General features: G+C 40.2%; 1 protein-coding gene across 1 annotated transcript in view; it reads left to right on the forward strand.

Annotated features, from left to right (window-relative positions):
* stau2 (staufen double-stranded RNA binding protein 2) overlaps positions 1-15,138 on the forward strand; it is a 100,822-nt gene that overhangs the window by 57,830 nt on the left and 27,854 nt on the right. The window contains exon 13 of the mRNA XM_031750050.2: positions 11,187-11,300. Within this exon, the coding sequence (XP_031605910.1) occupies positions 11,187-11,300 (114 nt within the window). The remainder of the gene's footprint in view (positions 1-11,186; positions 11,301-15,138) is intronic.

Raw genomic sequence — 15,138 nt, forward strand, 5'->3', positions numbered from 1 at the left:
TCCTGTCAGCCATACTCAACAGCAAATGAGTAGTCAAATCCACACTAAGATCTTTTTAGCAATTTAATATAAATCTGCTAGTCTCATGTATAATAATTAGAAAAATGTAATTATGTCATCCAAGTGAGCGGATTACAGAGACCTCCTAGTGGTGGATTAAAGGAACAAAGCAAAAACGAAGGACATTCTCATAGTGTCTGTTTCATCCATCCAGCGCTGCAAACAAAAGCCGGGGCCTACCTGCTAAGCCCCACTTTGATTTGATTGGAAAATGGCCTCTAGTGGAAGCTCTGATTGGATAAGCAACAGTGTGTTGTATTCATGCCAGCTTGGAGCAAGGATGCTGTCACTTATTCCACCGTATTTGTACGTATGTGTGTCTCTGTGTATTTGCTATTAATTTGGCTAGTGCATTGTTGGCACGCTGGGTATGTGTGCTGGAAGTGGGGCAGAAACAAAACAAAGCAGGAGGTAATAGACAACACATGGAACAGGATGAAGAAGTGAATGAAAGCTACGTAACAGATTCTCAGTTTCTGTGTCCGTGTACCTTTTTTCTGGCCTACAACTTCTATTATGTTTCTGTATGTTTTGTCCATTTCTAAGTGTTTTACTCTGGTAGTCACCAGTCAGTTATTGCTGACTGCCTCATATTATTAACTGTTACCTCAGTAAGAAATGAGCAGGGGAAAAAGTTTATATAAGAGATCGGTGATTGATGGAATGCTAATGATATTTTTCCCCATCAGCTCCACATGGTGCCATGGTACACATCTGGACCAAAACAGATCTGCTGCCGTGAACCTGATTTATTCCTCCTCATGCCTTCATACCTGAATTTTATTTTTTAAAACTAAGCAGGCATTTATCAGGGCGGCACTTTCTGCCTGGCAGGATTTCACATATTTAAAAGTCTATAACTGAAAAAGAGAGGGAGTATAAATGTTATCAAAAGTAGTCACATATGTGTGCACTAATATTGAGTGTTTCAGCAGAAATTGAATTCAGCAGAAAATTCCTTTTTCAATACTAACTTTGGCTTTGCTTTATAAAATGTTTTCAGTCTACTTGCAGTTTTCAAGATACTGCACCTAATGCATTCCTGGTACTGGGATGTTTGTGAACTGGTTATTGAGTCGCTAAGCATTCAGTCTACAGCAGTATTTTCCTTGAATTTTGCACATTTTAGATACTCCGCAAGCAACTGGTCAAACTGACAGCTCATGTCACACTTGGCAGAATGTGTTGGGGCACAATGTCGCGCTTTCAGGTTGGCCTCATTTGTAGTTATGTGCAGGCGCTTCAGGTCATATTTTATGATTGTGTAGCAGGAGTAAAATGCAAGCCATTACTCTGCCTCTGCAGACAGTTGGGTCGTTAAAATATGAGAATATCTGTTCGGTCAGATGCAAACAAGACAAGGCTGTACTGAGAGAAACTGGGTTTTACTACTTAAAAAAATCTAATTTTTCAGTTTGAAGTGTAAGAATGGGCTTCTCTGTAAATAAGGTCTACTATGATGGCAATGGTAATGGTGTTTTGCTCTTCATACTCTTAAAACCCTAAGCCATATTGGCAGATAGAGTGAAAGGGGTAACTTTTTTTTAGCAAAAGTTAGAATTTACACCCTTCCTGAGTTTGTATCTTGGATTTGCAGTGGAACACATGACAGAATCACTAAGTGTAACTTAGTTTTCAACAAACCTGCAGAATTCTGAGGGACTTACATTAAAGCATAACGTATTAGATTACTTAATATTTCCCAAACCATTCACAGAATCACAGTAAAAGATGCACAATGAAATGTACAAATATGTAACCACTCATTGGATAAAAAAACTGATAAGGTCTACTTACTTGGGTATGCATTACAGTGGACAGAGATCAGCAATCTGCACTGTCATTCCAGCCTGTGTCTAGAGGAGTTGATTTGTATCTACTGTGTCTATCAGTTCTGTCCAAAGCAATAACACAGCAGAGATATTAATCAGCTGAGTTATTTTATCTAGTCACGGCAGGCTTAACTTGGAAGATGGATTTGGAGAAAATGGAGGGATGTAGTTGTTGCCGTGCTGGAGGCAGAACTTTTGTGGGGGGAAATCCCATGTTAATGAAAACACTATCCTTGGCGAGTGACTGGTGTTGATATCCATTCAGTGCAGTTCCCAGGATTTCTCACACTTATACGGTATTTGTTCTTCTCTCTACGCTTCCCTCTTTGGCTTTGCAGAAAAACCACTTCAAATGGTGCCGTCTCCACCTCGTACCCACCCTGGCACTTTCTACACCACTCCCTTTCCACCTTTCCCTTTTCTCCAATCTCCATTGCTCACTCTCATCTCTCTGTATCAACATCAAACGCCTGATCTGGTACAAACGTTCAAAGACTCTAACAGTTTGTTTCCAACTTCCTTGTCATCATCTCATCCCTCTATTCTCTGTTTACTCTGGGATTTGCATTAGAAAATACATTTTGGGATGGCTAATCCCTCCACGTTTGATTTCCGCGGCAGGGTGATGGCTTCCAGCTGCGCTCTGCGGCATATTTGTGTGAAGAGCGATCTTCGAAAACAAGTTTTGTCGGTGGTATAAATCAGACCACTAATGCTGTGCTGGCTCGGCGCGCAGTCTCTGCTTACATGGTGGCCCTCCGTATGCGTGTTAGTGGATATGCCTGCGTCTGTGTGCTTGGCAAAACTGAGTGATGATGTTTTTACACCACAATCAAGCCCATTTGCAAACCTTTAAATCATATACCCTCAAGTGCGAGCGCAGCATATTGCAAATTTGAATATGCAGCATAATCGTTTTTTACTCGCCTTTGTTCTCTTGTATTTTGATAGTATTGATCATATTTCATGTAATTCTCAAAACTACTCGGTGATAGCAGTTTTGTGTCAGCGCAGGCTTAGCTTGAGGAGACCGAGGGCGTGATAACCGACCGCTTTGATTCCCAAACAGTTATTTATTTTTATTTTTTTCACATAAGCCGCCGTTCTCAGAAAGTCTCCAGCCTGGATGCTTCTATTCATTGCAACTCCTTCTCAACTGAGTGAGCTGTTTCACAAGCTGCAGACAAAGTCACAAGTGATTTGTTGACAATTTAATGATATAAAATCACAGAATGAAAATGCCCCTTTTGTGTTGTTTTCTGTCCCCAAATCTCTCTGGATATTTGGTTCGTACTATGATAACTGTGACCACAGAACAGCATAACGTTACAATAGCAATTTCATGAATGTTTTCTTTTACCACTTAAAAAAATTCTGCACCACTTGTGGGCATTTTATTTTAGCACTGAGAAAACAAACACTATCCATTTTTACCTCACCGACTCTGATGATCCAATCCCCGGCTGCAAAGACTTGTCTTAGGATTGGTGCGACGTCAGCAAAGATGCGGCTGCTGGCCCGATCTGTTGCGGTGAAGAGAGAGTGGTCGTGAAAGCAGAGCTGCTGATTTAAGTTAATAGATGCTTCCAACCTCATCCGCGGCCACGAGCTGTGGGCAGCGACTTAAAGAATGAGATTACAATAAAGTGATCATTTTTGAAGTTGTAAAAAAAACATTGGCTTTTACAAAAGTTACAGAAATACCCATAATAGCTATCTTAGCTACCTAAATATGAAACTACAGTAAGTGACAGAGTAGTCATGGACTGCTGACTATAGTTTCATTCTTACATTTGAGTGGTATCAGTCTCTTGAAGGCAGGTAAGGGTATTTCCCAAAGTGTCTGCTATCTCTTTACTAAATGAAGGTGTGTCTGTGTGTGTCTGTGTGTATGTAGTTGTTTTGGTGTATTGGTGGGGACCTAATAAGCTGAAGTGTTGAGTTTGGAGTTTTATTTAATTGACCCTTGTAAATGTATTGCTGTACAGTTATTCTGTCTTTTCATAAGCAGTAATGGTGCGTGTGTGTACATTTGTGCTCCTCAGTTTGACTTTGGTGTTTGAGTTTTTATTATAGAGACACACACACTGAGCTCAACATAGATGCTGGCCTCTGCAGATCGCACTAGATAATGTCATATTTCTGGATTTCAGTTCAAGACCAGCATTGTTGAATTATTGCAGCTAAATTTTGGCACCCTGAATCAACTGTGTACTTTGCTGACACACCCCATTCCTCCTGCCATGATAGACTTCACTCACTCCTGCTGCAGAGTTTAAAGGGCCCTGCACTGGTTTCTATAAATCGCAATTCCGTTAGTACCTAAAAAAAGAGTAATCAAGAGGATCATTCTAGGGAGAAATACCTTTTATGGACTATAGGAGATATTAAAATGTTCATATCTGTTTAAACTAGAGATGGCACGATACCACTTTTTTATGTCCGATACCGATATCATAAATTTGGATATCTGCCGATACCGATATGAATCCGATATAGTGTGTTTTTTAATCAATAAAACTGTTTTTTTAATATCTCGCTGCATTTTGTATAAGTTCATACTCAAGTTTAAATAAACAACAACACTAAAGCTATTCTGTTATACCTGTATGTAAAAAATACACCGCGCCCAAAATATTTCATAGTTCAGCAACACTGATCAATCTAATAAACTTAAACCTGCACCATCCTCCCTATTCTGGTATTTTAAAGAGTACTTAGCAGAAATATTAAGCAACCTAACTAATAGGGTTGCAAACTCCCAGCAAAAGAAAATAGGGAACCACCCCCCACCCTCCACCTCACGATGCATCAACTTTAATTTGATGCAGGGTGAAAAAAAAATGCACAGAAATAAATTATTTTTCAAGAATAATTAAATAGATTCAACATCTTTCTTCAACAGAATTGCAGAATTCACAGATGGTACTTTCCCAAAGGAAAAAGTACTATAGCTTACTAGGGTATATTAGACTTAATAGTTACTATATACAGTAATGGACTTCTATACATTTTACATCAGATTAAAACTTTGGGTGTAAGATTCAGATAATTATTTATTAAAAGCTACATATTTTAAATGAGAATAAGAAAGAAAAGTATGTCTTTGTGCCCCTTTTCCTGTTCATGCCCTATCGGGCCCTGGCTAAACTTTGCTAGATCCGCCCCTGCACAGTTACCAGCCATCAGCTACGTAGAAAAGGATCCTGTTGTAGAAAGTAATATTAAATAAATTCTAACAACAGTTTATCAAGCTTAAACGTGCTGCTGTTGTTCCGCCGCTGGTTTCCTCTTTCTGGTGCAAAGTGGGCCAAAAACAAAGAAGAGAGATGGACAGGCGACAGAAAAGCCGATCAGCTGATCATTAAGCAGTTTCACGATTGAAGTAGCAGCAGGAAGGGGAGGGAGAGAGAGGCAGTTGCTCCATATATCGGTTGTTAAGCTTAACGTGGGAATGCTTTACAAACATTCAGAGATGAACTTACACACTTGCTTTACTTCTCTCTGGGATAACTTCCTTGGAGATGAAATGCTGGTTTGGTAGCGAGGCTACAAATACACACAGCCGCTCTATCACGTGAGCACACTGCTCGGATGCGCTACGGTTATGAGCCGAGTTACGCCATGTGGCAAGTTTTGAGAGGTGCTTTTTTGATATTTAATGGATCGGATTACATTTTTTATTTCTCGCCGATATCCGATCTAGTAATTTAGGTCAGTATCGGACCGATACCGATACTTCATATCGGATCGGTCCATCTCTAGTTTAAACACATGGTTATGTTTTTGTAGCTGTTGAAAAAAAGTGGATAATTGCTCTGATCTTCGAATAAGTAACTGCTCTGCTGCTACTTTGGACCCTTGGCTCCTGACATTTGTAATTTTAACCTCAGTTCTTGTCTCTTTGCATTATTGCTTGCTTAAAGGTACAGTATGTAAAATCCCACCACTAGATGTCAGTCTATTAGGGATTGCAGTCAACTTAATTCTGTTTTTTTTACCCCTCACAATTCAAGTACATAATCCTAGCTATGGTGGCCCCTGTAGGACAAACAGCTCTGGCCACGATTATAGTGATTGTAGGCTGTCAGTCCACTGTTTACCTCAGCTGTCAATATAACTGGAGTTTCGACATGCTCTTGATCTTTAGGACACTCGAGCCTAACATTAGCTAGCATATTGTTAGCTTTTAAACAGCTTATCTGAGATGTGAGGCTAACATGTCTAATCTGCTAACAATAAATAACTGTGACAATATCAGGAATAAAAGAGCAAGTTTATGCATGTTTTGTATGTTAGAGCCCTGACGTCATATAAAGTTTTAAAGAAGTATTTGTGATCTTTAAATTACAAGTAACTTATACAGTACGTATGTAGCCTGTCTCTAGTCACATGCAAAAAACCCGATTAGGCTGAATGTCCACCTTGGCCATGGTGTTCAATATGGTGCTTGCTCCTATGTATTCTTAATGGGTTAATTACCTAAAAAGTTTATGAAAATCCATCATTTTGTTAGAAGATGTAATTGTACACTAATCTATGTATGTTTCTGATTACATTGTTCTTTTTTCTCTTCAATAACATCAAAAAATAACTTTTGTACCAATAAAAATACGATTTTATCTGTTTTGCTAAAACAGCAGCCTTCTGACTGTGTCAGCAGTCGAAACAGATACCTTTTACAAAATTTGAAAAGTCTTGCATGCCTGATATGTGTGATTGCAGTAAAATATCCCATTGTTAATTTTTCTCATGTTACGCATTGCACTTATTTTTAGCAAACTCGTCTGGGAAGTTTCTAATAATGGACTGGTTTCAATAGAAGGTGGAACTTGCTTTGTTCTTTTTCTTAGGACGTCTCTCTGTGATTCAGGCAAAGTGCACTTAAAGTTTTTAAGAGCAGCCACTTTGTTTGCCTTCAACCTCCTGCCCATTATAGAAGTCAAAGGTATATTAACAGAGTCCTTCAAACACTCATAAGCCTTTGTGTCCTTACTGAAGTTGCTCAACATGGACTTCTAATTGGTTCTCACCAACAATGCCAGCCTTCCTTAGCTAAGTGGGAGGCTTTATTGTGAAGTCCAAGTTATTTCTGTGATTTTTGACTGTGTACCACTCAAACTAAGTTTAGTGCGCAGTCACATGAAGAACGTGACAACATAGATATTTGTATTCATAGTTACCTTAACAGCATTGTGTAGCACAATCCTCATCGTGGATTGCTTGAATTTGTATATTTTGCCTGTATTTGTGTCTGTGGACTTGCATATTTGTGCACTAAAGATAAATTCTGAGCATGGATGCAAGAGCACTGACTGCAGTTGCGTTTCAGTTTGTGAATGTTCATGTTTGCTCAAATGAGGAGGAGCACTGGAGCTATCCAGCTTTAGAAGCCAGATGTCAGAGGTCGTTCCACATTAGTGCCACCGATCAATCGCAGGCCTTGCATAACTCTCCTGCCTCTTTGTCTCTGAAGGAAGTGGATTAGAGGCTGTTTTCTGTGATGGGACCTGGGATGATTAGTTTGGCCTGTTTAGAATGCATGCGCTCACAGATGCATGCAAACATGCACTCAAAACAGACGGCCTGGATGGTAGAATAGACCTTTGTTTTTAAGATGCTCGTTTATTTTAGTCTCCAGCAAGTCATCATAAATCAGATGATGCCATTATGTTCTTTGATGCTGGGAGATCACGAAACTTTCTGTCCTTCCTCTAGGTCACAGTCGCTGGTAAATACTCATGATCAGGCACTTTGCTATTTTATCAAAAAGCCACCAAGGACGAAAACCCTCTGGTTGATGTTTGGTGACTTGCCGACTTTATTATTTTAGCTGCAATTTTGATGTTAGCTGGACTACATCATGTGTACTTTTATGATCCAGTATCATACAGTGTGTCAGGGGCATTACAGGCTTAAAGAGGAAGTGTTTCCAGCTCCAGATCTCGGAGGGAGGACTGAAACATATACCCTAAAGAAAACAAAGCATAATTGACCAAGAGCTGCGCTAGGGGATAGCCAAATTCATTAGGATACTTGAATAGAATAGAATAGAATAATCCTTTAATTGTCCCACAAGGGGAAATTTGGTTGTAACAGCAGCCAAAAAGACACATATACAAACAAACAGTATACAGGACACAGAACAGAAACATACACAATTTTTCTTACATATTTACATTAAGGACAATGGATATGATCCAGTAGTAGTTAAGATATTTAAGTGTAGGAAATCTTAGGGGGAGGTCAGAAAGAAACCCTACTCCTTACATATTTTTGCAGCTAAATGGTAATGACAAATAATGAACAGAATGCAATGCTACATAGAAGAAAAACTATGAGATCAGGAACCACTGTTAGGATCATAATAGGTTTAACAGTTTCTTTGTTCTGGGAAATGGATCACACGCAAAAATCCAGTCATGCCATATCCCTCCTGTTACAAAATGTTAGCTCAGATAGGATACAGCCCTGTAGTTGGATAAGCGGTTCACAAAATGGATGGGATCGACACCTTTACCTGGTGCCCTAGAGATCCCAGGAGCTACTTTGTTGGTGGGAGTTTGCCCCAGTATTGTGTCTCAAGGCAAATTGGTCCTAGGTAGGGAACCAGATGAAAAGCGATTCAAAACACCACTATGAAGAGAAAACGAACAAGGGCTGATTGATCCATGATTGATTGATCCATGATTGACTGATCGACGTTGCTATTCTCACCCCTGGCCATGAGCATAGTGACCAAAACAATGAGATTTCTGATGCAAGCGTCATTAGAACCTTCCATCGAAGAGTATCTAGAATCAGCCTTAGAAATAGGATGAGGAACTCCATAACTCCAGAGGAACTTGGAGTAGAGCCACTACTCCTCCACAATGAAAGGAGGCAGTTAAGGTGGTTTGGCGATCTGACTTGGATGCTTCCTGGGTGAGGTGTTTCAGGAATGCCCTCTCCCGAGGCAGATCCAAGACACAGTGGAAAGATTCCATCTTTTGGCTATTTTAGGAATACCTTGGTGTCCCCCTGAAAATCTGGACAAATTGGCCAGGACAAACGAGGTCTGGGTGTCTGCTTAGACTGCCAACTCAGACTCAGATAATCAGTGGATGGATGGATGAAAACAAGTTTATAGTTAATAATTAGATTTATTTAATAATTTTGTCATGACCAAAGGCAACAGAGCTGCCACTTACCTTACTCTGTATGAGAACTCCTGATCTCTGCCTGTTCAAAGTCAGCATACTGTAATTTGTACTCACCATTAGCTAAAAATACACACGTGTACCCTTGCAGACAATGGCAGAAGTTGTGAATTATTAGAAATCTGATATGTATATAAGTGTATATCTCTTTCCAGTGAACGACTTTAAAAGAACGCCTGTTTCCTCCAGCACCATTAAGGGCCTCACCCTCAGCTGGAGTCCTGACAGCTTATGACAGATGAACCGTGCAGAGTGCCCGCTGATCAGACAGCGTGATTACACCATACATCACAGGTTCCCAAACACAGGCCTCCATCCTGCCTAAACGCACCAGCATACGGGGCAGTTAAACACATACAAAGATTTGTATGTGTCTCTGTGTTCAGACGCTGAGGTATAACTGTGTAGTCTAAACGTAGTCACACATGGTTATCGCTCAAGAATATGGGTATTTTTAGCTCATTTGCAAACTCTGTGCCATAGGATTGCTGTTGCAAAACTTTTTTTTTCTTACCCCAAAAAGTACCTCTTTTTTCACCCCTCCTTTCTGTCTTTTCCTCTCTTTAATGTTGAAGTCTAGACAATTTATTGGAGAATAACTTGTCAGGGAATGCTTTTTTTTTTGTGGCTCACTTTACTGCATTAATGATTCATACACATTTAAAATAGCTTTCCACAATTTATCACCGTGGCCATCTCTTCATCAGCAGGTTTGCATGAATTTTCCCACAAGTGTGTGCATGTTTTGGATGTAACATGACGAGATTGTACATATCTTTGTGTGCGCATATTCATATCTCCGTGTGAGTATATGTTATGATGGGTGTGTGGGTATGTGAGTGTGTGTGTGTCACGATGGGTCTGTGTCTTTAGGCAGACTTCAGTGTGTCTGGCTGGCTGATCGTAACTCATTGGGAGGGAAAGGCACACATCTTGCTCTGGAAGCTTTCAGTCACAGATCGTATACAGCCACTTTGGTGTGCATACCCTCTCTCACACACACACACACACACACACACACACACACACACACACACACACACACACACACACACACACACAAACATACGTTCAGCATGTACAACCGCTGAATTAAGGTCTAGATAAGATGAAACTTTGATCCAGTCAGATAGTTGGTGCACAGAGGAGAACACACATGCTTGTGCTTATTACACATATTTTCTGTTAATTGACATAAAATGATTCTACTCAGACAATTAAAATATGACGAAGCTCACTGCACACTTGTTTAGCAATTTTGCAGCCACTGATTTTCTGCACATCCTGCTAGAATACAGGCTGTAATGTAAGTGATGCATAAGATTGTGTGTGATTAGGCTTATATATGATGAGAGTTTGAAGCTCCTGCCCTTTTGTACTGCAGAAGCTTGAAGCTGTGTTACAGTGATAATCTTCCATACCTGCTTACTTGTTTTTTACCCATTTGCTCACTCAAGTGTGAAGTCACTGTCTTGTTCCTTCTGTCCTGATGTCTTTCTGCATCAGTCAGATATTTTACTCCTTTCCGTTTCTCACAGTTATTGAGAAACCTACTATTTATTGAGATTCCTGCAGCTGTCTTGGACCGAAGTAGGGCAGGCTAGTACGCAGATGAACCCATGCAAATACACATACATGCACAGAGTGAGAGCTAGTGAGAAGTAGGGCAGACAAGCAGGCAGTATTACCAAAAGCCCTTGCATATCAGGGGCAGGCTGTCCCAGAGGAGCATCATGTCATAACAGTCCTGATTGCACACCATTTAGGAATGCCTGCAGAGTTAACCTTTCAGTGATGAGGGGTCACCAGTGATGTGATCACTACCCCCCCTCTGATGCTCCCCTGCCAACTGCATATACACACTCTTGCATTCATTCTCCCCTAATGCCATCTCTGTACGGTGTGGGATAATTGCCCACAAATGCTCCTTGGTGGCTATTAGACATGGAAGATTTACTCTCAAGCCAACCACTTCAAAAAAATATTGTATCTCACTAAAAACTTGAGATGCTTCAGTTCCCTTGTGTTTTCTGCGTTGATTTCTTTTTCCTGCATTATCTGAGGTAACTCACTTTATCTGCCTACCTCTGTCCAGGTGCAGTACAGCGATGCGCAGAGTGGTAAGGATTTTGTGACCTATCTGACTCTCTCCCCTGTGCAAATGACTTTCCACGGCACTGGGAGCACCCTCCAAGCCAGCCATGACCAGGTGAGTCTGCTAAGATGCATTACGTATTGTGTAAAAGTATACAATAACAGTAAAGTGAGGATGCTCTCAAAAAAATATGCTCATTTTGTTTTTTGGTTTTTGTGGTTATCAATGAACTGAATGTAAAGTACACTAAACAAAAAAACCCACAACATCCATGCTTTATTTAAGCACAAATTAGCAGTTTACCTCTGGAGTCGATTACTTTATGACTTTTTTAAGGGTCCAGTGTAATGTGTTTAAAACATCAAAGTCAAACTCAGTGTTTCAAACAAACTAACAATCAAGGCCAATGACTACCAGCTTCAGTGTTCTGCAGAGAAAGTCATTTCAGTCAAAGTCCAGTGGCTTTGAGGAGATTGATAACATGATGTAACAAATCCACGGCAGACCCTGCCATGTTTTCATGCTCTCCAGCATACTTCTTTTATTAACCGGTTGCTGTTACAAACACACGGTTACAGCTTTTCAGCTTGGAGCCGAACATACACACCAACAACAACAACAACACAGTCAGGACACAGCACAGAGCTCTGGTGTGTCAGCCTCCCTGCAGCGGTGCTACAGAGCACACCCCGACACATACCCCCATCACCCGACTGAGCCTTTTTTAAGTTGCCTAAAATGTATTTTGATGCATCCACAGCAGTATGACCCCTCTGTGCTGAGCCTTGTGTTTACTTTTTCAAACTGGGGGGTTTCCTACCATAACATATTTTAACAAGTACATTGACTATAGATATGTCCACTAAAAAAAAAAACAGAAATATATTTCTTTCTACATTTATATATTTATAAATTGCTCTGAGTTGACCAAATCTTCCTGTGGACTGTAATCAATGATCCTTCATGGCAATTAAATTGGATTTTTATGGCTCCGTAACAGTGACAGCCGTGGCCTGAGCATTAATACTTTTGGTTGCCTGTCCATCCAAATCTGGTGAACATGATATCTCTTGGATGGCCTTGATGTATTTTAGTCAAATTTGGCTCAGATGCTCACTTGGACGAAAGTCAGGGCTGAATAGATTTTGGTGGTCAAAGTCCAAGGTCACTGTGATCTCAAGTCTACCCCTTGTGAAGGGGATATCCAAGACACCTGCAGAGTGTTCATTACAAATGACACTACATCTGGCAAAAATGTTTACTTGGACTCATGGACAAACACTGGTAATGGTTACAGTGACCTGACAAAAAAATGTTTTTTTTTCCAATGTAAGAATTAATTTGACAATTGCGACAACATTTAACAGAAATATGAAATAGCAAGAAATGAAATAATGATATTTTATAGTTAGTTCACTGGTTAGCAGTGCTACAGAATCAGTACAATTAAGTTGGTTTTTCCAGTTGAATCTAATACTGATAGTCATGCTTGTGAAAAATAACATCGAAAAATCAAATATTATAAACAGATACTTGTCATAATCAAGTATCTTATTAAAGACATTTGACCGTTGAATCAAAGACTTTATCCATCCAAACATCGGACCAAGAAGTTGAGTACATATTAAACTGTAAATATCATTAGCTAATCTTGATTTTCTATTATATTTTGTAATAATAATAAACTGCAGCTGTCCCACCATGTTATCAGACGGGCTTCCTTTCCTGGTGCAGTCAAGTGTACCATATGCTGTATATGGTGTACTATATAGGACGTATTGTGAGACTTTGACAGGTCTCATCCTCTAATTAACAGAGAATCTTGGCTTTTATTATTAATCACCAGGGTGTTAGACCCACCCGTGGTAATATTCACTCATTGAATTTCTTCCCGACAGCTTTAGTTTTTCTATCCATCAAAAATAATCCTCATCCACAAATCTGATTAAACTTATGGCAGACATTGTCATTCTCTCTCCCTCCCTCTCTAGTTTTCTCGCTCACTCTCTCTCGCATACTCACTGCATTCAGAAGGAGGTTCTTTGTCTTGTGTTGCCCAAGCAGAAAACCAGTTGCTTACAATCTATCATCTAAACATAGGACGCCTCTTTGTTCAGCAGTCTTCAAAGCTTTAATAAAGGGCCTGGTCGGCCCCGATTGGGCCAGCTGACAGGGGGCTAGTGTCGCCACCGCTAACTGAGAGCCAAGCCAATATAGGCCAGGCAGGTCTGCGTCCTTGGGACCTGTTGTTGCCAGGAGCACTGGGGCATGACCGACTGTTAGAGAAAGCCTTTCTTTTCCTCTTCTCAGTACAGTGAAGAGTATGACCACAAAGGGAGCACCTAACAATAAGGGGTCACCCCCAGCAGCCCTTCAGTCCACAACACTTTAACAATCCTGAAGGCATCACACATTTGGATGGCTTTACCATAGACCATTTTCCATCACAGGAACTAGCAGGTCATATTAGGGTGTCATGCTCCTTTTTTACATGTTCCAGCCATGGAAGCTATCCCTGTATGACCTCTTTATGGGCTGTTTCCGTGGTGGGAAAAAGTATAAATTCCAAGATAAGTAGCTCTGAGCGCCCCTGAAGTACTACTAGGCAAGACTCAGTGCTGAGACAGCACTTTAAAAAAAAGAAACCAGTAGGGCGATGCAGCAATCAGCAACACAACAACTATATTTGTTCCCTCAGTCATCTTGTTTTTATGGACTCACAGTTCCATACTTACATCAATGACGTCAAATTATTTAAATGTTAGTTAAAGCAAAATTATGATGTCACATGTGTGTCTTGTTGAAGCTCTGTTACAATTGAAAGAGCCAATCAGTCAGTTCCTGTAGAAGTGCATGTCACTTAGTGGCTGCACCTGAAACTCCTTGGACTTACCTATAAGTTATTGTAAAAGGTCTCCTAGTTCATTTTAGGCATGGTCTTTCATAAATTCATATTGATTTGTTATATCCTTGACTTGCCAATTACTAAGTGAGTGAGTGAGTTATGTGTCTCCTAGGCCAAATGCCTCAGCACCCACTCACAGGCACTCTCACAATTTAATATGTGCATTTAAAGATTGTAAATCTGATGAGATGGAACTGGGAATCTCAGCGCTAAGAACTGATAAAAAACTTTTCCTGGAGCCTCTCTCTGTTGCTGCACACACAAAATTACCACAGTAACATGCGGTGAATCCATTTATGATCTCGCAGGGAATTTCCTCCAGTGTTATCTGCGCTCTGGTGGAGGTTTGTGTCTACTAGGCCAGAGTAACTGATAAAGATCCACAGCCAGAGGAAATCCTCTCCATACTTCTCTGCCCATGATGTTAAAGGAAAGATATGCATGATACAGAGTACAGTTATGAATGAGTTTGCAAACACAAAATAGAGTTGAAAAAACCCCCATAGTACTCATTTTCTATTTGTGTTTGCGTGGTTCTGACATTTCAGGCTTTACTTAGGTTTTTGAACAAGCGCATGTCCATAAATGAGGTGTTAAATAAAAGGAAGATTAGTGATTAGGGTTTATGATAGATTCCTTTATTTAATATGGAGGAACAGCTTAGGCACACATGAGCTGAGAAATCAGATATAATGTATTCTTTTAAAAGTACCATAACCCTATTTTCTAAGTCATATAAAAGCAAGGATAAATTAACATGGTATGAAGATCAGGTGTATCAGGTGACTCTGAACCCTCCCTAAGTTACTCTGTAATAGCCTAGGCTGCTGGGGGCTTCCCATGATGCACTGTTTCTTCTTCACTCACCTCTTTTCACTCTCTCTGTGTTTGTTCACCACTCTGCATTTAATCATTAGGTAATTTCAATCCCTGGCTCTCTTCCTTGGTGTGTCTTTTGTCCTTTCTCGCTCCCAGCTAGTTGTAGGAGATAGGTGCCCCTTCGTGAGCCTGTTTATGAAAAAGGTTGCTTCCTGTTAAAAGGGAGTT

The sequence above is a fragment of the Oreochromis aureus genome, linkage group 9, assembly GCF_013358895.1.
Source record: "Oreochromis aureus strain Israel breed Guangdong linkage group 9, ZZ_aureus, whole genome shotgun sequence".
NCBI lineage: Eukaryota > Metazoa > Chordata > Actinopteri > Cichliformes > Cichlidae > Oreochromis > Oreochromis aureus.